Source organism: Enhydra lutris, unplaced genomic scaffold (genome assembly GCF_002288905.1).
Source record: "Enhydra lutris kenyoni isolate GAN:26980312 unplaced genomic scaffold, ASM228890v2 scaffoldscaffold20, whole genome shotgun sequence".
Classification (NCBI taxonomy): Eukaryota; Metazoa; Chordata; class Mammalia; order Carnivora; family Mustelidae; genus Enhydra; species Enhydra lutris.
This window is the reverse complement of record NW_019154104.1, coordinates 23,992,930-24,017,127: the sequence shown is the minus strand read 5'-3', so window position 1 is coordinate 24,017,127 and position 24,198 is coordinate 23,992,930. Positions and strand designations below refer to the sequence as shown.

At 44.4% G+C, this 24,198-nt stretch overlaps 1 protein-coding gene across 3 annotated transcripts in view; it reads left to right on the top strand.

Annotated features, from left to right (window-relative positions):
• Positions 1 to 243: 243 nt before the first annotated feature.
• LOC111148470 (DEAD-box helicase 24) overlaps positions 244 to 24,198 on the top strand; it is a 29,501-nt gene continuing 5,546 nt past the window's right edge. For 2 of the 3 annotated variants that reach the window (XM_022505034.1, XM_022505032.1), the window contains exons 1-9: positions 244 to 320; positions 1,523 to 2,239; positions 13,141 to 13,653; positions 14,728 to 14,881; positions 15,152 to 15,667; positions 18,187 to 18,262; positions 20,537 to 20,725; positions 22,023 to 22,152; positions 23,605 to 23,899. In XM_022505034.1, coding sequence (XP_022360742.1) covers positions 1,528 to 2,239; positions 13,141 to 13,653; positions 14,728 to 14,881; positions 15,152 to 15,667; positions 18,187 to 18,262; positions 20,537 to 20,725; positions 22,023 to 22,152; positions 23,605 to 23,888 — 2,574 coding nt within the window. In that variant the 5' untranslated portion in view covers positions 244 to 320; positions 1,523 to 1,527 and the 3' untranslated portion in view covers positions 23,889 to 23,899. Of the gene's footprint in view, positions 321 to 1,522; positions 2,240 to 13,140; positions 13,654 to 14,727; positions 14,882 to 15,151; positions 15,668 to 18,186; positions 18,263 to 20,536; positions 20,726 to 22,022; positions 22,153 to 23,604; positions 24,159 to 24,198 lie in introns of those variants that run through there. The other variant, XM_022505031.1, reaches the window with a different exon arrangement.

Sequence of the window (24,198 nt, the reverse complement as noted above, 5' to 3'; positions counted from 1 at the left end):
ACAGCCACTGCACTAAAACTAGACCAAGAATAAAACGAAACGGGTTCCTGTGCATGAGCCGGCGCTGAGCGGGAATGCGGCACCGCGGGCTCACCAGCCCCACCCGCTCCCTAAGCCCGGGAGGAGTACAGCCAGCCGCGGCAGCGAATCACGCGGCGGCGTCTAGATGGGGGCGGGACTTCCTATCTCAGGGGCGCGCGCGTGCGTGAGTGCGAGCCCCGCCCCGGAACTGCGGTCGACGCTGCACCTGAGGGACTTCGGAGAAGGTGTGCGCGGCGGTTGGCCGGCGTGTGAGGTAGCCGTGACGGCGTCTCCACGCGGTGAGTACCAGAGCCGGAGCGGGGCTGGGGCCGGCCCCCGGGGCTCGCGTGGTGGGCCTGTGCAGGACATTGGCCTCAGTTCTCGGGTCCAGAGAGGACGGCCGGGGACCCCTGCTGTGGGCGTCCAGGCCCGGTGGCGTCGGCCTCTTAGTGTCGAGCGCCCGTTGGGCCCGAGGCGAGGCGCGGCTCTGGGCCTCTCGCCCCCGGTGCCTCACCCCCTCACCCTCGCCCCGCGCCGCGGTGGAAGCGGGTGGTTTGCCGTCGTGGTGGAGCCGGGGCCGGGGGTGAAGCCTCTCTGCGCGCTGACGTGCAGAGCCGGTGAGGCGCCGTGCCCAGCGGGTTCTGAAGTGCGTCACCTTTTCGCGTCGGTGTAACGACCCCCTGGGACAGATCCCTTCATCATCCCCATTTACAGGCGAGGAGACAGGGGTTCACAGGCTCAGACGTCCGCCACGGACCCGGAGCCGGTCCGCATTTGAACAACCACGTTTTACTTTGGGGCTTCCCTCCAGGACCTGTTATTTTTCTTGGTCTTTCTGGAAAGGGAGACCGCGGATGGAGTGCCAAACGTCTCTGTTGAAATGTGTGTTAAATCGCTCAAAATGTAACGAAAAAGCTGGATGGGCCAAGGCCAGAACGGTGAAATAGGCGTTTGCCTTCTTGGGTCAGGGCTTGAGTCCTTGCAGTAAAGCTGGTCCCCTAACCCCCACCCCCAAACCAAAAAGAAAAAAAAAAAACAGCAACAACACCCCTTCGCATTCTTAATTCGGCCTTCAAAATGACTTGGGTATGGCAGGCTTCATGTTCCATGCTTTACATAATTTTATTTCTTTGCATAAAACATTTTGTGCCTTAGATATTATTGGGACCTTCTCCCTTATTTAGAAGATGAGAGCACTGAGGTTCAGGAGGGATTAAACACCACTGTCCAGGGACACCCGGGCAGCAAGTATTGGGTCTGGAATCCCAACCAGATCTAGCTCTTGTGTCTCTGCCCTTCCATGCCCTATGTACCCTCTGTTCCAGGCCAAGGGGCCTGCTCTGTTGGTATATTTCTTCTCTTTGATCTTCAGGGTCTCTGTGTCCTCACTTCTTTGAAGGGCCGGATACTCTGTAGGCTGCGTAGAAAGTATTTGTTGCCTCAGACTCCTGTGCTCTTCAGTTGCCAACCTAATGGAACGCTTCTCTCCTTTTCTTTTCAGCAACCATGAAGTTGAAGGAGACAAAATCAAAGCCAAAGGCACCAAGCTTTGGCAAATTTCAGACAAAGGGAATCAAAGTTGTCGGAAAATGGAAGCAGGTAGAGATTGACCCAAATATGTTTGCAGATGGACAGATGGATGACTTGGTGTGCTTTGAGGAACTGACAGATTACCAGTTGGTCTCCCCTGCCAAGAATTCCTCCAGCCTCTTCTCAAAGGAGGAGCCCAAGAAGAGAAAGGCACAAAGTGTTTCAGGAAAGGAAGAGGGAGAGTCCAGCTCCTCAAAGAAAAGGATGAAGTTCAAGAAGAATAAAGACATGGAAACTGAAGGAATCAGTGCCCAGGAAGAGTTTGAAGTCAAAGATGCTGAACCAGAGCCTCAGGGAGATGGCACAGTTTGTCCTGATCCACAGGTAGAGGAGATGGTATCAGAAAGCTCAGCCCAGACTGTTCCAAAAAAGAAAAAAAAGAAAGGGAAAAAAAAATTGGAGCCTTCCCAGGGTACTACTCCAAAAGTGCCCAAGAAAGCAAAGACATGGGTGCCTGAAATGCATGACCAGAAGGCAGATGTAACAGCATGGAAAGATCTGTTTGTACCCAAGCCAGTTCTCCGAGCACTCAGCTTTCTAGGCTTCTCTGCACCCACACCAATCCAAGCTCTCGCCTTGGCACCTGCCATCCGTGACAAACTGGACATCCTGGGGGCTGCTGAGACAGGTAAGGGCGTCCTTAGCTGGCCAGGGTAAGACTGCTTTTGGGTTGACCTTGTGGCTGCTAACAGGTTGGATGGCTTGGGGGATTTGGGAGGGGAATTTGGGAACCAAACCACAAATGCATTGTTGAATGAAGGTGTTTAGAAGACATCCAGCTCTGAGTTGAGATCTGCTACTTTATGATTGGTCCCCTGGACAGGTCGCTTTATCTCGCTGACACCTATAGGTGCTGTTATAAAATGAAGATAACACCAGTGCCTCTACTGTTTTTCCCCCTTCTTTATGGGTTTAATGTAAATGCTACAGTAAAGTTTACACAGTACATTGCAAGAGATTTGCAAATGGTAGTTTTTTCCTGTTCTTGAGCCTTCCTAAATGACTGAGGGGTAAAGTAGGACTAAGATTAACCCTTTAAAGAGATACATCTTCACTAATTCTCAGGAGTTTTCCAAAGATAAAAGGGCTGCTTTGGGAATTGCTGAGTTTATCATTATTGGAAGGGTTTGAGTGTGTGGGAGATAACCATTAGGTGGATTTTGTAGGAAGATGTTGGCGTGAGGTGACCCTTGGGACTAGGCATTATTTAAAGTTCTCTCATTCCCTGGGCCACCTTAAGACTTTGTGAAACAATGCCAGGTTGACTTGACCTCAGTAGTTTAAGTTACTGATTGGAGGGAGGAGCTTGTACTGCCTCCTACTAAAATTCAACTAGACCAGCAGTAACCGATAGAAATATGTATATAATGTGAGCCACGTAGGGATTTTAAATTTTCTAGGAGCCATATTTTAAAAAGGTAAAAAGAATAGGTAAAAGTTAATTTTAACGCTGTATTTAATCAATTTATAAAAATTTCAATATTTAATTAAAATTATTGAGATATTTTACATTCTTTTTTTTTTTTTTAAGATTTTATTTATTTATTTGACAGAGATCACAAGTAGGCAGAGAGGCAGGCAGAGAGAGAGGAGGAGGCAGGCTCCGTGCCGAGCAGAGAGCCCGATGCGGGGCTCGATCCCAGAACCCTGAGATCATGACCTGAGCCGAAGGCAGAGGCTTAACCCACTGAGCCACCCAAGCGCCCCTTTACATTCTTATTTTTATACTAAGTTTTCAAAATCTGACGTGTATTTTTTTTTTTAATTTTTTATTTAGTTATTTGACAGACAGAGATCACAAGTAGGCAGAGAGGCAGGCAGAGAGAGAGAGGAAGGGAAGCAGGCACCCTGCTGAGCAGAGAGCCCGATGCGGGGCTCAATCCCAGGACCCTGAGACCATGACCTGAGCCGAAGGCAGAGGCCCAACCCACTGAGCCACCCAGGCGCCCCTGACATGTATTTTGAATTTGCAGCACATCAATTTAAAGTAACCCCGTTTGAAGTGCTTGATAGCCATCCATACATGGCTAGTGACTGTTAGATTGTATGAGATAGAAGTAGACGATCTAGACACTGTGTGCCTTGGGTTTCTGGAAAGGGTGATCAGGAAAATACAGGTGAGATCCTGTAAAAGAATCACGTAGATGGAAGAGTAAGGAAGCTTCAGGGGAGTGGAAGTAATAATAGTAAGTTAGAACATTTTCTTCGCATTTAAAATCTGTCATGCACTGTATTAAGTACATCATATTGATGAACTCAGTCCTCAAAATCACCCTGAAATAGGTTGCATTATTATTATCATCTTACTCATGAGGAAACACAGCCTCACAGACGACAGTATCCCTAAAACAGCAGCTGAAAAGTGGTAGTGCCTGGATTCTAGACTAGGTCTGTGTGCTATTCACCATTCTGCTGCATTGCTTTGGTTTGTGCAGAGGCCTGGAAGTGGGTGTCTGGAAACAGAGCCAAGGTTGTATGAGCCACTGTGGCTAGAACCTGACAGTTGGATTCATACCACTGCTCCTTTCAGGCTATCCCAGTGGAATGCTGTGAATCTGCAGGTCCAGGACTCACAAAGACTTTTGGGGCCGTGGACAAACTGCCACCCCCATACAGATAATGAATATTTCCATCAGCCCCAAAAGATGCTTTGGGCCCCTTTTGAAATCTCTCTCGGTCTCGCTCCTTGTTCATCCCCAAGGCAACCTCTGATATGCTTTCTGTTACTTTGGATTAATTTTCATTTTCCAGCATTTTATATAACAGAATCATACACTAGGTAGGTACTTCTGAGAGAGGTTGGGTGTTTGGCTCTTTCACCCAGCATGCTTTGAGATTCAGCCATGTTACTGCAAGTACCAGTAGTTCATTCCTATTTATTGATAGTTAATATTCCAGTGTATGGATATAATACAGTTTGTTTATTCATCTGTTGATGGATATTTTTGTTCTTTATAGTTTTTGGCTATACAAATAAAAGTGTTTATAGGGACACCTGCTGGCTCTTTCGTTAAGCCTCTAACTCTTGATTTTAGCTCAGGTCATAATCTCCGTGTCCTGAGATTTATCCTCCTGTCAGGCTCTGCACTCAGCATGGAGTCGGCTTAAGATTCTCTCTCCGTTGGGGCACCTGGGTGGCTCAGTTGGTTGAGGAACTGCCTTTGGCTCAAGTCATGATCCTGGGGTTCTGGGATCAAGCCCTGCATCGGCTCCCTGCTTAGCAGAGGGCCTGCTTCTCCTGCTCCCTCTGCTGCTCCCCCTGCTTGTTCTCCCTCTCTGTCAAATAAATAAATAGAATTTAAAAAAAAAAAAAAAAAAAGTTTCTCTCTCCCTTTCCTTCTCCCTCCCCTGTTCCTGTGCACAGTGTTGCCCAGGAGCTCTTTGTCTCTTCCTCCCTCCCTCTCTCCACCAATCTTTCCCTCCCATCCTCTCTCCCTCCCAAATAAATAAATGGATAAAATTTAAAAACAAAAATTACTGTAAATATTGCTGTGTTAGTCTTTGTATGGGTATGTGCTTCAGTTTCTTTTGGGTAAATACCTGTGGAATAGCTGAGTCTTAAGGTAAATATAATTTTTTAGGAGTTTCCTAAAGTGATTATAGCATTTTACATACCCACCCAGTTAGCGTTTGAATGGGTCTCTGTCCCTCCTGATACTTGGTATGTTCCGTCTTCATTTTATTTTATTTATTTGTTTTGTTTATTTATTTTTTATTTTTTTATTCATATATTTGACAGATCGAGATCCCAAGTAGGCAGAGAGGCAGGCGTGGGGAGGGGGGTGGGTGGGTGAGGGGGAAACAGGCTCCCTGCTGAGCAGAGAGCCCGATGCTGGGCTGCATCCCAGGACACTGGGATCATGACCTGAGCCGAAGGCAGAGGCTTAACCCACTGAGCCACCCAGGCGCCCCTCTTGCACATTTTTTAATTGGGTTGTTGTTTTCCTATTACTGAATTCATTATATATTCTAGATATACCCCCTTTATCAGTTACATGGTTTATGATTTTTTTTTTTCCTCCCAGTCTGTGGCTTGTCTTTTCATTTTCTTTACAGTCTTTCAGAAGATCAGAAGTTCTTTATTTTGATGAAGTTCAAATTATCACTTTCCTTTGTGCAGGTGTGCTTATCTACAAATCCTTTGCCTAGCCCAAGAGCACAAAGATTTTCTCCATTGTTTTCTTCTAGAAGTGTTACTAGTTTTAGGTTGTATGTTTCAGTCTGTGATCTTTATTGGGCTTACTTTTGTTTACAGTGAGAAGTGTGGATCAGAGTTCCTTTTTATTCCCCTGCATACAGACATCCAGCACTGTTTGTTTTATTTTTTTTTTTAATTTTTTTTTAAAGATTTTATTTATTTATTTGACAGATAGAGATCACAGGTAGGCAGCGAGACAGGCAGAGAGAGAGGAGGAAGCGGGCTCCCTGCTGAGCAGAGAGCCCGATGTGGGGCTCGATCCCAGGACCCTGGGATCATGACCCGAGCCGAAGGCAGAGGCTTCAACCCACTGAGCCACCCAGGCGCTCCCGCACTGTTTGTTTTAAAAAAAACAAAACAAAACAAAACAAAACTCTCCTTTCTCCACTGAATTGCCTTTGCATCTTTTTTTGAAAATCAGGGACTATATAGGTGTGGTTCTATTTCTGGAGTCTTTTTTTTTTTTTTTTCCTCTTTGATCTACTTGTCTTTTTATATCAAAACTTCACTGTCTTGGATATTGCAGCTTAATTTTTTTTTTTAAGATTTTATTTATTTATTTGACAGAGATCACAAGTAGGAAGAGAGGCAGGCAGAGAGAGAGAGAGGAGGAAGCAGACTCCCCGCTGAGCAGAGAGCCCAATGTGGGGCTCGATCCCAGGACCCTGGGATCATGACCTGAGCCGAAGACAGAGGCTTAACCCACTGAGCCACCCAGGCGTCTGATATTGCAGCTTTAAATTAAATTTTCAATCAGGTAGAGTAAGTCCTCTTTGTTCTTTGTAAAAGTTATTTTGGGGCGCCTGGGTGGCTCAGTGGTTTAAGCCTTTGCTTTTGCCTCAGGTCATGATCTCGGTGTCCTGGGATCGAGTCCCCCATCGGGCTCTCTGCCCGCTGGGAGCCTGCTTCCCTTCCTCTCTCTCTGCCTGCCTCTCTGCCTACTTGTGATCTCTCTCTGTTAAATAAATAATATCTTTGGGGGAACAAAAGTTATTTTGGCTATTTTAGGTCCTTTATGTTTCCATTTGAATTTTAAAATCAACTTGTCAGTTTCTACAAAAAGCCAGATAGTATTTGGATTGAGACTGCCTTGATTATAAAGCAAACTGAGGACAGATGACATCTGGATAATATAGAATCTTCCCATGATTGTAGTATACCTCCATTTTTTTAGGTCTTTAATTTTTTTAGCAGTGTTTTGTAGTTTATACTGTATACACATTTGTTATTAGATTTATCCTTAAATATTTCATATTTTTGATGCTACTGTAAATGGCAACGTAAATTTTTCGATTTCAGATAAAATAAATAGAAATATGAAGACTTGTGGGCGCCTGGGTGGCTCAGTGGGTTAAGCCGCTGCCTTCGGCTCAGGTCATGATCTCAGGGTCCTGGGATCGAGTCCCGCGTCGGGCTCTCTGCTCAGCAGGGAGCCTGCTTCCCTCTCTCTCTCTCTGTCTCTGCCTGCCTCTCTGTCTACTTGTGATCTCTGTCAAATAAATAAATAAAATCTTTAAAAAAAAAAAAGAAATATGAAGACTTGTATATTGATTTTGTGGACTGCAACTTGGTACCATCAAGTCGGTTTTTTTTGTTTGTTTGTTTGTTTTAAGATTTTTATTCATTTATTTTAGAGAGAGAGAGAAAGAGTGTGAACAGGGGGAGGGGCAGAGGGAGAGAGAGAATTCCAGGCCCACTCTCCACTGAGCCTAGAGCCCAACACAGGTCTTGATCTCACAGCCCTGAAATCATGAGCCACACCAAAATCGAGAGTCAGATGTTTAACTGACTGAACCATCCATATGCCCCCCACCCCCCACACACTCCCATGAAGTAGTTTCTTAAAGATTATATCAGGTTTTATATAGTTATCATCCAATCTAGATGCTTTTTATTTTTATCTTATTGGAATAAAACCTCCAATACAGTTTTGAATTGAAGTGGTAGAGTGGACACCATTATTTTGTTCCTGATCTTTGGGGGACAGTACTCTGTTTTTCATCATTAAGTATGATGTTAGGTCTAGGTTTTCATAGTTGGCCCTTCATCAGATTGAGGAAATTCTCTTCAGTTCCTAGTTTGCTGAACATTTTTATCAGGGATGGTGGTTTCTGAAATGCTTTCTATGCATTCATTAAGGTTTTTCATTTAGAGTCTGTTGATAATGGTGAATTACACTGATTCTGAAATACTAAACTAAACTTACATTCCTGGGATAAACCAAATTTGGTTACAGTGTTGTTATTCCATTTATATATTGGATTTGATTTATTAAAGTTTTGTTGATAATTTTTGAATTTCTGCTCATGGGATAGTGGTTTGTAGCTTTCTAGTAATGTCTTTGGTTTTTGGAATCAGAGTAATGCAGGCCTTGGACTGACTTTGAAGTATTCTCTTCAGTTTTCTGAAAGAGTTTGTATAGAATTGGTATTTTTTTTTCTTCCTTAAATATGTGGTAGATTTCATCAGTGCTTGGATACACTTTACTTTGTAGGGTGGGTTTTAACTTACAGATTTAATTGCTTCAATGTATTAGAAGTATTTGTGTCACTTACTTTTTCTTGAGTGATGGGTTTCTTTGCAGTTCCATAAGTTTTTGTTCCATGTGTTTTGAAGCTCTGTTATATTTAGGTATATAAATGTTTAGGACTGTTATGTTCTCTAAATGAATTTATTCCTTTCATTATGAAATGGCCTTCTTTATCCCCAAAGTATTCTTTTTTCTAAAATCTTCTCAATCTGATATTAATGTATCTTTTCTAGCTTTTTTTGATTAATATTAGCATGGTATGTTTTGTATACTTACATTTTTTTAAGATTATTTTTAAGTAATTTCCACACCCAGCGTGGGGCTCAAATTTATAACCCCGAGATCAAAAGTCACATGCTCTATCAACTGAGCCAGCTAGATGCCCCTCATACTTGTACTTTTAACCTATTCATGTCATTGCATTTTAGGTGGGTTTCTTGGCGCTTCTTAGTTGGTGAACCCATCCTTGTGCTGGGAGGGTGGTATACCCCCAGTTCCACAGGGACAGAAGCCCTTGGAACCCTTCCAAACCTTGCCTTATGTACCTCTTCATCTGGCTTTTCATCTGTATCCTTTATCATATACTTTATTTTAAACAGACTTGTAAGGGGAAAAAATGGCATTCTTGTAGAGAGCATGTGTTGGGTCTTGGTGTTTAATCATTGTGACAGTCTGTCTTTTATTTGTTGAGGTCATATACATTTAATGTGGTTATTGATAATGGTTAAGTTGTAATTTGTTATTTTGCTATTTGCTATACTCTTTCTCCTTTTAACTTCTTTTAGACTGATTATTTTTTGTGATGGCATTTTATATCCTTTATTGATCTTACCAGCTGTAACTGTTGTGTTCTTTTAGTGGTTGCTTTTGGGTTCATAGTATGTATCTTTAATATGATATAATCTATCTTTGAGTAATAATATACTATTTTTATATAGTACAAGAATCTTAAAGACTATATTTCCTTTTCTCCTTTACATTGTGATTTTTCTTTTATACTTTATATGTGTTAGAAATCCAAAATACACATTTGACAAAGTACAGCATCCTCTCTTGATTAAAACTCTTAATAGTTTAGGGATAGAGGGCACATACCTCAATATCATAAAAGCCATCTATGAAAAACCCATAGCGAATATCATCCTCAATGGGAAAAAACTGAGAGCTTTTCCCCTGGGGTCAGGAACACTGCAGGGATGTCCACTGTCACCACTGCTATTCATCATAGTACCAGAAGTCCTAGGCTCAGCAATCAGACAAAAAGAAATAAAAGGCATCCAAATCAGCAAAGAAGAAGTAGTCAAGCTCTCACTCTTGGCAGGTGATATGATACTATATGTGGAAAACCCAAAGACTCTGCCCCAAAACTGCTAGAACTCATACAGGAATTCAATAAAGTATCAGGATATAAAATCAGTGCACAGAAAACAGTTGCATTTCTATACACCAACAGCAAGACAGAAGAAAGAGAAATTAAGGAGTCGATCCCATTTACAGTTGTACCCAAAACCATAAGATATCTAGGAATAAATCTAACGAAAGAGGCAAAGAATCTGTACTCAGAAAACTATAGAATACTCATGAAAGAAATGGAGGAAGACACAGAGAAATGGAAAAACATTCCATGCTCATGGACTGGATGAACAAATATTGTGAAAATCTACAACAAATATTGTGAAAATCTAGAGAAATCTACACATTTAATGCAATCCCTATCAAAATACCATCAGCTTTTTTCACAGAAATAGAACAAATAATCCTAAAATTTGTGTGGAACTAGAAAAGACCCTGAATAGCCAGAGGAATGTTGAAAAAGAAAAGCAAAGCTGGTGGCATCACAGTTTCGGACTGTAAGCTCCATTACAAAGCTGTAATCATCAAGACAGTATGACACTGGCACAAAAACAGACACATAGATCAGTGGAACAGAATAGAGAGCCCAGAAATGGACCCTCAATTCTATGGTCAGCTAATCTTCAACAAAGCAGGAAAGAATGTCCAATGGTAAAAAGAGTCTTTTCAACAAATGGTATTGGGAAACTTGGACAGCCACATGCAGAAGAATGAAACTGGACCATTTCCTTATAGCACATACAGAAATAGACTCCAAATGGACAAAAGACCTCAATGTGAGACTGGAATCCATCAAAATCCTTGAGGAGAATACAAGCAGCAACCCCTTCGACTTCAGTAACAGCAACTTCTTCCTAGACACATCGCCAAAGGCAAGGGAAGCAAGGGCAGAATGAACTATTGGGACTTCATCAAGATAAAAAAACTTGCACAGCAAAGGAAACAGAAAACCAAAAGACAACTGACAGAATGGGAGAAGATATTTGCAAGTGACATATCAGATAAAGGGCTAGTATCCAAAATCTGTAAAGAACTTATGATAATCAATACCCAAAAAACAAATAATCCAATCAAGAAATGGGCAGAATGGGATGCCTGGGTGGCTCAGTCATTAAGTATCTGCCTTCAGCTCAGGTCACAATCCCAGGGTCCTGGAATTGAGGCCCTCATCAGGCTCCCTGCTCAGTGGGAGGCCTGCTTCTCCCTCTCCCACTCCCCTGCTTGGGTTCCCCCTCTCACTCTCTCTGTCCAATAAAAAATCTTTTTTAAAAAAGTGGGCAGAAGACATGAACAGACATTTCTGCTAAGAAGACATCCATATGGCCTACAGACACTTGAAAAAGTACTCAACATCACTCAGCATCAGGGAAATACAAATCAAAACCACAGTGAGATACCACCTCACAGCAGTCAGAATGGCTAAAATCAAGACGTCGGGAAACGACAGATGTTGGTGGGGATGTGGAGAAAGTGGAACCCTCCTACACTGTTGGTGGGAATGCACACTGGTGCAGCCACTCTGGAAAACAGTGTGGAGGTTCCTTAAAAAGTTGAAAACAGAGCTACCCTATGACCCGGCAATTGCACTACTGGGTATTTACCCCAAAGATAGGTAGTGGTCCAAAGGGGCATCTGCACCCCAGTGTTTATAGCAGCAATGTCCACAATAACCAACCTAGGGAAAGAGCCTAGATGTCCATCAGCAGATGAATGGATAAAGAAGATGTGGTATATATATTCAGTGGACTATTACGCAGCCATCAAAAAAACAGGTATCTTGCCATTTGCAATGATGTGGATGGAACTAGAGGGCGTTATGCTAAGCAAAGTAAGTCAATCAGAGAAAGACGGTTACCATATGACCTCACTAATATGTAGAATTTGAGAAGGCAGAGGATCATAGGGGAAGGGAGGAAAAAATGAAGCAAGATGAAACCAGAGAGGGAGACAAACCACAAGAGACTCAGTCTCAGGAAACAAACTGAGGGTTGCTGGAGGGGAGGTGGGCAGGAAGGACAAAGAGGCTGGGTGATGGCCATTGGAGAGGGTATGTGCTATGGTGATTGCTATGGATTTTTAAGACTGATGAATCACAGAGCTGTACCCCTGAAACAAATAATACATTGTATGTTAATAAATTTTTAAAAATCCAAAATACATTTTTATGTTTAATAATTTTTAGTTTAAACTTAAATAATATGTTTAAGAAAAATCTTTCATATTTACCCGTGTTACCATGACTGTTTCTGGTAGTCTTTATTTGTGCAGATCCAGAATTTCATTCGGTAGCATCTTTTGCATGGAAGACTCCCTTTAGTACTTCTTGTAGTTCAGGTTTGCTGATGGATAAATTATTCAGCTTTTGGGTACCTAAATGTCTTTATTTTGCATTTGTTTTGAAAGGAATTTTTGCTAAGTAGACAGTTGTAGGTTGTCTCTTTTTTTTTCAGGTCTTCAAATGAAGATGTAATACTGTCTTTTAGCTTTGATGGTTTCTGATAAAAAGTACTGTTTTATCTAAAGTGTTAAGGGTTTGTTTTGCTTTCTTTTTTTCCTACGCTTATTTTTTGTGGGTTTTTTTTTTTAACTGAGATCTCATTTTCCTTTGAAGATTATTTGTGAGAACTCTTCTTCTTAATAGGTTTTAAAAAAAAGTTTTTATTCAAAAGAGAGCAAGAGATCAAATTGGGGAAGAAGCAGGGGGAGAGGGAGAGAGAGGATCCCTTGAGCAGACCCTGTGCTGACTTGGGGCTCAATCCCATGAACCAGGCCAAAACCAAGAGTCAAGATGCTCAACAGACTGAGCCACCCAGGTGCCCTTTGTGAGAATTCTTTGAGGCCTATGATAAAGGTTTCTTCCTCCAGAGATCACTTATTTGCTTTTGTTGAGGACCTGACTTTGGAACTTCTATAAATTCTCGACTTGAACTGTTTTGTTTGTTTGTATTAACCGCCCAGAAGATGTGAATTTGGACTTCATATACATTCAAAGATCAGTTTGAAAATGTTCAAGCATAGATAAAATTGTGCTAATTTTAGGTTTCTCAAAAACTAAGAAAATTATCCTCTAACTCCCATCTTCTCCACCTAAGGTCTTAGGAAATTAGAGATTTCCATTCCCTATACCCTAATGTGGTAGTATATGTTACAGCAATGACAAAACACACAAAACTTGTCTATTTCTAGAGTTTCAGTGCTTGGATTTTGTGTAAGGTTCATATTGGTGACATCAGGCCTCAGTGCTTGTCTGCTAGACTTTTTCTCAAGCTCTTAATTATAGATACCCGCTGTTTGCAGTGCTGTCGGGAAGCCTGTGCTGAGTGTAGGAGCTTTGGGTTGTTTGGGGTAGCACTTGGCTATCAGGGTCCCTTATTCTGGGTAAAGAAAGAAGCCCAAACAAAAAGTATGTGTATTTATTAATTCACACTGTTTTTGTTTTACTTCTAAGGAAGTGGAAAAACTCTTGCCTTTGCCATTCCAATGATCCACGCGGTGCTCCAATGGCAGATGAAGAAGAAGCCTGCTCCAGCTCCAAGTGACACAGGAGCAGTACCTGGTGAGACTAGAACCAAGGCGACAAGTGAGTCTGGAGTTCCGCCTGATGAGATTGGAGTTGAGGGCGAAGTCCTGCCCAGTGAAGCTGGAGTGAAGGCTACAGCACCACCCAGCAAGGTTAAGTCTGGAGCTGCTGTCTCTGACCAGGTACTGCCCTTCTGTGATGATGATGCTGGTGAAGGACCTTCTTCTCTGATCAGGGAGAAGGCCATCCCCAAACAGGATGAAGACAAAGAGGAGAAGCTTGATGAAGAGGAGACTGGAAGGTTGAAGCAAGAGTTGGGTGGCAAAATTGCCACCTGTAAAGCACATCTAAAGCGCCCTCTGCTTGGGCTGGTTCTGACTCCCACTAGGGAGCTCGCTGTCCAGGTCAAGCAACACATTGATGCTGTGGCCAAGTTTACAGGTGAGGTTTAATTGCATTTAATAAATACTTCTGAGAGGATCCTAGAACCTGGGGTGGCAAAGGTGACCAAGCTATGGCTCCTGCGCTCTAGGGGAAATCTCTCTCACCTGCCAGAGAATTAAGCCTTACAGAAAATTGTTTGAGTTAACACTTTCTCAGTTCTTCCAAGGATGGCGCATAGCTGATGCCACTTGAGATGCATAGGAAGTTAGTTTATTGGATATGGTGGATGCTTAAGGCAGGGGTTGGCAAAGTACCTCTTTTTGTAAGTAAAGTGCAGCCTCAGCCATTTGTTAACATAGTGTCTGTGGCTGCTTTTGTACTACCAAGGTAGAATGAAGTAAAGTTAGTAGTTGTGACAGATTTAGCTCACAAGGCCAAAATGCTTACTATTGACCTTTAAGAAAGAGTGTGCCAACCTCTGCCTTGGGGTACTAGAACTTACTCTCTCAGGGAATTCCTTTCGGGAAGGGCTGCACAGTGAGAATTTTATCTTTATAATAAAAGCAACAGTTACTTACCAAGCTCCTGCTGGGTGCTAGGCGCTTTGCTAAGCACTTTGCTGACATGATCCTGTGTTTCTTTCCACATTGGATACCTTGAGAAATCCTCCACCAGAGAACAGAACAGACAGTAGGCATTAGAGGAGGTTCATCATAATTCTCATTGGAGGGGATGGGCAGGGCTTTCTAGGGAGGTGTGTCACAGCTGCAGAGTGAGCTCATTCCCAGCACTGTGGTGCAGTATTGCTTAGTTTTCTTGGAACTTTGGGTAAACATGCCTGGGTTCAAATCCAGCTCTTCTGTTGTTGATAAAGGGGAGGGAGTAAGAAGAAATGAGGTTGGGGAAGTAGGCAAGGCCCAGATCAGAGAAGACTTAACATGCCTTCTAGGGGTGGCACGGAGAATCAGGCTAGGCCCGCTTTTTTAGCCTTCCACTCTCCCCCACACCCATAAAGGGGAGTTGTCCTGGTGATTGATTGCCTTTGCCAATCTGGGGGTGCCTGTCCTAGTCGTGGCAGAAAATACACAGCCAGACTGGATAACAGGGTCTTTTATATTTTGTGTATCATAGGAATTAAAACTGCTATTTTGGTTGGTGGAATGTCTGCGCAGAAACAGCAGAGGATGCTAAACCGCCAGCCAGAGATTGTGGTCGCCACTCCGGGCCGGCTGTGGGAGCTAATTAAAGAAAAGCACCCTCATTTGAGCAACCTTAGGCAGCTCAGGTAAGTGACAGTACCTCGCCTTTCCCTTTTACTCCCTTTTCTGTTGTAGGCCTGAGGTAGCACAGTAGCATACGCACTACCTTCTCCCTGTCACTAAGTGTCATGGTGTGGTACCAGCTGGACTTTGGCCTCTAGAAAACTGGGTATGAGGGGGTGGAGTCCCTGGTGGTGGTGGTGTGTGTATGTCTGTGTGTGTTGGGGGTGGAGCTGGTAGTTGAGTGTGCTGTGGAAATGACTCCTCAGGTTATGTGGGTCTCTCTGGATCTGCAGGTGCCTGGTTGTCGATGAGGCTGATCGGATGGTTGAGAAAGGCCACTTTGCTGAGCTCTCTCAGCTGCTAGAGATGCTCAGTGATTCCCAGTTCAACCCAAAGAGACAGACGCTTATTTTTTCTGCCACACTGACCCTGGTACATCAAGCTCCTGCTCGAATCCTTCATAAGAAGCATACGAAGAAAATTGACAAAACTGCCAAACTTGACCTCCTCGTGCAGAAGATTGGTATGAGGGGCAAGCCCAAAGTCATTGACCTGACCAGAAATGAGGCCACAGTGGAGACACTGACAGAGACCAAGATTCATTGTGAGACAGATGAGAAAGACTTATATCTGTATTACTTCTTGATGCAGTATCCAGGCCGCACTTTAGTGTTTGCCAACAGTATCTCCTGCATCAAACGCCTCTCTGGGCTCCTCAAAGTCCTGGATATCATGCCACTGACCCTACATGCCTGCATGCACCAGAAGCAGAGGCTCAGAAACCTGGAGCAGTTTGCCCGTCTGGAAGAGTAAGTCAGGCCTGTACCCAGAGCCCAGTTTCTAGTCATTAGATCAAGGTTGCCAGGATGGGGAGATGATGGGAAGCTGCCTTCTGACACAGAGGCCTTATCAGTAGATGGTAGCCCTTTTTTGCATATCATGAAGCAGGCTTACTCTTTTCTGATGCATTTGGTTGCTGATAATGCCCAACAGAAACGTAATGGTGACAGTAATACAGGTTGTTGTGGAACACGTAACCATAGAGTAAGTATCATGTTGACATTTTTGATACGTTATCACATTCATTCAGTTCTAACTTCTTTGAGAAGAAACAGAATAGATTTATTGTTAAGAACACAGACTGGAACCAGACTTCTCGAGATTAAGACCTTGGCTGTGCCACTTCTACCTGGCCAAATTACTTCAGTGTGTTGCATTTTTCTCATAATTAGTGTAATAGAATGATAGTAGAAGCTAATTGAGAGGGTTAGTTAGGAAGATTAAGGGAATTGATACATATAAAGCATTTAGAACAAATGTTTAGCCCACAGTAGGTACTTGGTAAATGTTTCAGTACCATGTAGCGTATATTGTCATTATTCTCATTTTATAGATTCATAAGAGTAAGATCTAGAAAAGCTAATCAGCTTGCCCAAGATTTCTGAGCCTGGAAATGACAGAGTGCCCTCGGCCTCAGACCGATCAGACCCAGAGCTCATGCTTTGTCCTGCTATGCTGCCACCGCACATCTCCTTTTGGGCGCAGTGATGCTCACCAGTGTGCATATTGTCAGGATAGGGGCTGGAAAAATTGAGGTCAAATCTAGATTGACTTTTGCCCTGTGTTTTGTCAGGTTACAGAGTGATTAATTTCTAGAACAAATGTCTGGTTTACCTCCCTTGGAATATTGCTATGTAGAAGTTAGTGGTTTATATGGTGTCTAAATGGTCATGTTTGTCTGATTGGATGGGGGACCCCAAATGTGGGGCAACAATCCGGTAGAAGCCAAGGTGCTGGCACTGGAAGAATTCACCTGAGGCAGAACAAAGGAGATGGAAGTTTATTGAATATACCGCAAGGGAGTGGGCAAGCAGGACAGCAGAGGAGAGGCTTTCTGCAGTGAGGCAGTGGATGGGGCTCTTTCTAAACGGGGAAGATGAAGTATGGCCATGTATGGAATTCTCCCTTTTTTGGTAACTGCCTAGTTGTAAGTAGCCTATTGGTCAGTTAGGCCCTGTGGGTATTTTTTTTTTTTTTTTAAGAATTTGTTTATTCATTTGACAGAGATCACAAGTAGGCAGAGAGGCAGGCAGAGAGAGAGAGAGAGAGAGGAGGAAGCAGGCTCCCTGCCTAGCAGAGAGCCCGATGCGGGACTCGATCCCAGGACCCTAAGATCACGACCTGAGCCGAAGGCAGAGGCCCAACCCACTGCGCCACCCAGGCACCCCCCTGTGGGTATTTTGAGGTGGGTCCCCTGATGGGCCTGTCTGTATTCAGCCAGGTGGTAGCTGTGGGCCCTTTCTACATTCCATTCCTCAAGTCTGTTTGCCTGCAAATGGCCTCTATATTTTATTCAAGCAGGAGTTGGGAAACTATGGCTCTTGGGCTAAATCAAGTAGTTTTATTGGAAGACAGCAAGACCCGTTTATGTATTGTCTGTGGCTACTTTTGCAGTAGCAGAGTTGAGTAGTTTCAACAGAAACTTAGCACCTGCAAAGCCCAAAATAATTTATGGTCTGGCCCTTTATAAAAAAAGTTACTGCTTTTGACTTAGAGCAGTAGTTGAATATTTTACAAACTTGAATTTGCATCATTCTTCAGCCCTACCTCAGAACTACAGGGAGCAGGGATTCTGAAGAGCCCAGAATCTCAGGTTTTTAAGACACAGATCCGGTGCTTTTGACTTTCCTTGAACTATACATACATTAAGAAACTTACTGTTTACTGGAAACCAGGAACTGTTGTAGGTAATAGAACGGCAAGTAATGCAAAGTCCTTGCTGTTACAGGGTTTATGTTCCAGTGGAGGAAGATCATAAATTGAAAAGCAAGTAATGTAGTTTGTCAAGTGGTGCTGAGTGCTGAGGAGTGAAGTTGTGCAGGGAGTTGTGCAAAAGCGGGGTCAGGGAGCTTTCCCTGAGAGGCAGGGGTTACAGCAGAGTTGGACAAAGCAAGGAAACATGAATGTGTGAGGAAGACTCAGAGGCCAGAGCATGTTTGACAAATTGGAAAGAAAGCGAGGATGTCTGTGTGACTGGAGGGAAGTGAGTGGGAGGGTGATAGAAAATGAGGTCACTGACGCAGAATATGTATGGCCTCATTTAATTTACTGGAGGTGGTCTTTTATTACTGGCAGAGGGTGGCTCATTGACTGGCCAGTGAGACCCAGCTTTGGATCCTGGCTCCACAAGTGAATAGACATGTTTGTGCCTTGGGAAGTTAATCTCTCTGAGCCTCAGTTGCTTCATCTGGCATACTCAAGAGGTGGTAAGAATCTGATTAGTGATAGCTATTAGTTATTATTAATGAGCTTTGTCTCTCTACCACAGTTGTGTCCTCCTGGCAACAGATGTCGCAGCTCGGGGCCTGGATATTCCTAAAGTCCAGCATGTCATCCATTACCAGGTAGGGGCATTAGGGAATTTGTTGCATCGAATGGGGGATTTTTTAAGCAAATGTTTGGGTAGGGAGGAGTGGGAGAGAGAAGAATTATTAGTCCCAAGGCCTCATGCCACAGAGTACCACTGGCATCTGGTGACTGACTGGCTGCTGCCACATTTGGAACATTCATGAGGTTTAATCTCAGAAAACCTCTTAGCACTTCTGATTATCACTTAGCTCCTCTGTCTTTGATTTGGAAAAACTAATGGATGTCGCAGGTTAGAGTCTTATTTTCTTCCATGGAATGGGCATAGTAGCATGTAAACTGGTTGCCATGGTGTAGAGAAGTAGAAGAGTGTGGTGGTTTGGACCTGCCTGGGCTTAAATCCCAGCTGTGTAACCTTGAGCAAGATGTTTAGTCTCTTTCTGCCTCAGTGTTTTTGTTAAATGGAAGTTAGCACCGTATCTACTTTGTTAAGTTTTTATTAAGGAAGAGTAAGTTATTTCTGAAGAGTTTAGAAAGAGCAAGGGCATATCCTGAGCACGTACTGAATGTGAGCTGCCGTTGATACTGACATTAATATTAGTGCATGCCCCTGATAAGTTCTAGCGTAGAGTAGTGCTTAGGAGCTTAGGCTTCGGAGCCACCCTCACAGGGTTCAGATGCTTGTGGTCTGCTTCAGAGTTATTTGTTAGCTTTGGGCCCGTTACTTATTATCTCTGGTTTCAGTGTCACTGTAAACTGGGAGTGATGATGCTGCCTGACCCTTGGGGTTACTGTGAGAATTAAATGAGCTCCTGCTGATGAAACCTCTAGCACAGTGTTAAATATTCAGTAAGGTATAGTTATTCTGACGTTATTATTTCATCTTTCTAATCTCTCATGCTTTAAAAAATCTTTCAGGGTGTAAGGGCGCCGCCTGGGCAGCTCAGTCAGTTGGGTGTCCAATTCTTGGTTTTGGCTCAGGTCATGATCTTATGGGTCATGAGATCAAGCCCTGAGCTCAGTGGGGAGTCTGCTTGAGGATTCTCTCCCTCTACCCCACCCCCCAAGCACACTCTCTCTGTCTCTCCAATAAATAAATCTTCAAAAAAATCTTCCAGGGTACCAGTTCAGTTAGCAAATCTTTCTTCCTCCTCTTTTTGGGGAAGAGGCTGGGCCAGTCTTTGTGGGAGATATCCACATGAACAAAATACAGTCTTAGCCCCTGAGAAGTATCAGACCAGCTAAAGGAGATGAGAAGACCACAGCCATCATTTAAGGCAGAAGATACTAGGAAGTTGCAAAATATAATGGGAGGGAGAGAGTAGTAACTTCTAGTTTGGGAAGTTGGAAAGGGCTTTCTAAAAGATGCTTTGCATTTAAGGATGGGGAGGATCTGGGCATGTAGAGGTGGAAGGGAAGGAGGAGAGAATGTGGAAGTGGGCAGTTGGCTGCAGTGGGGGATTATGTGGGGAGAAGAAAGTGAAAAATGGCCAATAGACTGCATTTCTAGCACCATTATGAACAGTTAAGTACTCAGAGCTGCATTGGAAGTGGTCGTGTTAACCTGGGCTCAGTGGAAAAGACTGTTCTTGATTAGTGGCATGTGCCATGGGTGCAGGGGCACCCATGCCACAGCCGTGGATAATATATCCAGTATATCTTAGAGTAGAAGCAGTGGGGCCTAGGGGTCAGCGGGGTCTTTTCAGCAGGACTGCTTCAGGTCAGATCTTGGCTCCACTATTTAGTTCCTCAACCTAGGGGGGGTTGCTTAACATCTCTTGTATGTCAGTTTCCTTGTCCATAATGTGGATAATCATGAAAGCACTTCGTGTTACTATTTGGGAGGAATAAGTGGGATAACACACGCAGAGTGCTTGGAATTGCCTTGCCCATTGTAATCACTCAGTAAATGTTAGTTATAATTACCATGTTCAATCATTCATGTAGAGTTAATGAAGAATCAGTGGAGTTTCTTTAGTTAGAGTGGGAATTACAGTCAGAGCTTTGACTCACGAAGATTGGAGTGGCAGCTTTGGGCTGGGTCAAGCAGAATGGGAAAGACGAGATGAAATAAGTGATTGTCACTGTTCTGTTGAACAGTGTTCTTCGGACACCTGAAATTAGGGCAGGGGGCACGGGAGGGCAGACGCTGCACAGTGAATGGGCTGAAGAATTAGGACTAAGGGAAAAGGGCTGGATCTGTCCACAGTTTTAGAGAGGTTTCTAGCTGTCCCGACTCGGGGAAGCTGGTCCTGAGGGGAAGAATACTGTTGGGTGATAACCGTGCGTTGACCTCCTGGTTCCTCTGGCAGGTCCCTCGTACCTCGGAGATCTATGTCCACCGAAGTGGTCGAACGGCTCGTGCCACCAATGAAGGCCTCAGCCTGATGCTGATTGGGCCTGAGGATGTGATCAACTTTAAGAAGATTTACAAAACCCTCAAGAAAGATGAGGACATCCCACTGTTTCCTGTGCAGACAAAGTACATGGACGCAGTCAAGGTAAAAGAAAAGTTAAAAATCTGGTACTAATGAGGGAAGGGATCATGCTGTGCCTTCAGACCCTGCTGTGAGGCTCTGGCAGTAGGACCCTTGGAAATTAAGGGTTCTGCCAACAGCTAAATAGGGAGATTTGTTTTAAAAAAAAAAAAAGTGGTTGGGGAGGGAGAAAAAAAGGGGAGGGAGATGGGGGCACTGTAGGTGGTAGAAGGGAGAAAGGTGAGTGGTCAAAAACAGGAGGAATTTCCTTCTTGAGCCCTTCCTTCACTGCCTACCCCTGGAGCCTCCACTACCACCATCTCCCTCCACTGGACACAGACAGTTAGTGTAGCTGCCTGGGCATCAGTGGTTGTAGGGAAGTAAGGTCAGCTTGTCTGCTGAGGCAGATAATAAAGCTTTGTCACATCCCTGAAGCAAATGGCAGTAATTCTACCATTGGGGTTTTGTTTTAACTCAGCAAGCGTTCAGTGGAGTAGCTGCGCCGACCGTGGGCTGCCGCGTGTCAGGCACCAAAGCCGGGTGGGTTTTCCTCCAGAGAGGCCCACTGGCTTGTGAGGGAGGCTGAGCCCATGCTGAATTTCAGGTACAAACAGAGCACCATGGGGACTGGTGGGGATTATGCTTATATTGGTAGGAGGCAAGGTTTTCTCCAAGCCTCCTGCGTATGGAGAGGTGGAAAGGAGATAGAATTCCAGGAAATGAGGGAGCAAAAGCATGGAACAGGTCAAGGACTCCTGGCTCCTCTGACTTGAAAGGAGTGTTAGCCATGCGGGAAAATATAAGAGATGAGCTTGGAAGGATGGAGAGGACAGAGAATTCCCGTTAGTAAGGAGTGTTGGGAGGTACTCTTCGCTTGTCATGACTCCTTTCCCCACACTACAGTATCTCCATTTTACCCGTGTTTCTGTTCACTGAGGTCTGACCCCAGCACCCTTGAGCAGGAGAGTTGAAATGTTTTTGGCAAGGACAACATGGAAGGAGAAGGAAGGTGGTTCTTTGAGTTTGTGGTCCCTGTGATCAGTCACAGTGTGGCTCTAACTTGGGGCTGTTGGGGTGTGTCAGGGTCCCAGCTCGGCTATGGTAGCTCTCTGTGGAGTCCAGGGAAAAGAGTTCTCTTCGGACACCTGTAGATGGGTGTCCAGCCAAGGTGGGCTTCCCACAGGTGGGGCTCTTCAGGCTTGTCATTTGGAAAGCTGGCTCTTGTGATTTCGTTTGGATATGCTCATGTAATGGTTGCTCTCTCTGCTTTTATTCCGAGGCCTGAGCACTGTCAAATGAACACTCTCTTCCCTTCCCCCAGGAACGAATCCATTTAGCTCGGCAGATTGAGAAGGCCGAGTATCGGAACTTCCAGGCTTGTCTGCACAACTCTTGGATTGAACAGGCAGCAGCTGCCCTTGACATCGAGCTGGAAGAAGAGATGTATAAGGGTGAGTGCGCTGGATTCCGGACTTGAAGAATGCATTCAGCATTTTTCATTTGTTTTTTCCTTCAACTTTATCCTATTGGAACTTCGCTACTACCACAGGTCCTGTTAAAATCAGCAAGATGCCTTTTCCTTTGCGACAGGCCTTACTCTCAGATGAGCCTACCATCTTTGACCTTTGTTCTCTCTGTCTTATTTGTGGGGAGCCTTCGCTGCTTCCCTCATGTGGAAAGGTAGTGACATCAGGGGTAGGCTGTACGGCCAGTGCTGGTCCATCCCCTTAACTGGCTGTGTGACCAGGTCCAGCTCCTTAATCTCGCTTTTATACCTCGGCTGTCATATATAAGATGCAGGTCATAATGTTCCTGCCTCATGGGGTTATTGCAAAAGATGGCTTGAATTGATGTATATAAAGTGCCTTAATCGGTACCTGGCAAATGGAAGGATTTGATGCATTTTAAGTTCTTATTTATGATCATTATTGTTTCTACTACACCAGTCATCATCTCATCTGACTGCCTTGGTCTCATGACATGAACAGAGCAGGAATTATCATTCTTTTACATATGGAAACTAGAGGTTCATGGAAGAGAAGCTGTTTGTGCAGGGAAATAGCTCTATTACCAGGCCTTTCCTGAGGCCCGACTCTGAACCTGGGCAAGAGCCTAGGGATTCAGGGATGAATCTCTGTGGTCCCTGCTCGAGGAAGGCTCTTGAATCTAAAAAGTGGTGGAACCAGATCTTGAACTGATACCAGAGTAGATCGGGTATTCTTTCCATCCCACAGGTGGGCGCCCACCTGAGGTGTTGGCATCTCAGTGCCAAAGCCAACAAATTCAGAAGCTGACAAGCTGTCTGCTCAGTATGGAAGCTGAGAACCAGACCAGTGGGCGTGGTGACAATGAGCTGTTCCCCCTGATAGCTCAAGCTTGGGGCTTGAGCTCCGCTTCCTGAGGACTGGCTGGCTTGGGGCCCTTTGTGCCCACCTCTACAGGCAGTCACAGTGCTGGTGGGGAGGGGTAGGAGAGCTGGGCTGCCAGATGGTGTTCACAGTCTCCTGGGGTCTTTGTACCTGTCGAGTCACCATGCCCCAACTAGCAAGTAGCAGTTGGGTGGGTCATGGGAAGAAAACCGATCTACCAGTCAGGAGCCTTGGATTCTAATCTGTTTGACAGCTAGTTAGCTAGCTCTGTGACCGTCAGCACGTGCCCTCGAGTAAAATGGGAGGTCATTCCTGTGTTAGAGGCTGTTTTTTTGAGGAATGAAGGATATAATGGCCCTGAGTATCCCTCCCCAGCTGTGTTAGAAGTTAGCCAATACTAGCTTCTCTAGAGAACTTTAGAACCTTGATTCCTCAAGAGTTCCAGAACATTGTCCATCGCAAGTATCCATCAAGGGAAACAAAAAGTTTCCACAAACTATAGCAAATATGGTCCGTTCTGTATTGTGTCTTAAGGAAGAAAAACTGACCAACAAGAAGAGCGTAGGAGACAAAAGCAGATGAAGGTCCTGAAGAAGGAGCTGCGCCATTTACTCTCCCAGCCCTTGTTCAAAGAGGACCTGAAAACGAAGTATCCAACTCAGTCTGGCAAGCTGCCCACGCTCACGGCTGCCCCAAGCAATGGTGAGTCTGCTTTGAGCTGCCTCGCCAAACAGAAGAAGAAGAAGAAGCAGCCGCTGCCAAAAGAGCAGCAGCAGGAACAACCTCAGCCAAGTACAAGTGCAGACCAACTAGATTAACTGCCCTCCAGGTCAGTCTGTTAGTGACTGCACATTGTTTCTGTTCTCTGGTTTTGTGGATAATCTTCCCACTTTGCCTTTCACTCCACTGTCAACCCCGGTTACAAAAATCCTCTTCCATACCAGGCCCCGTTGCGAGAGAGACCTCATGCACATTTGTGTTTTGGAGAAAGAATTCTATGCAGCAGCTTGGTATCTTTCTGTATTCCAGTGTGTATAGGCTTCTTGTATGTTCAGCTTGTTTTTGTTAATTAAAAGTAGTCAGAACCAGCGTGTTATCCAGAGCTTTTAGCCGGAATATAGCTGTCCT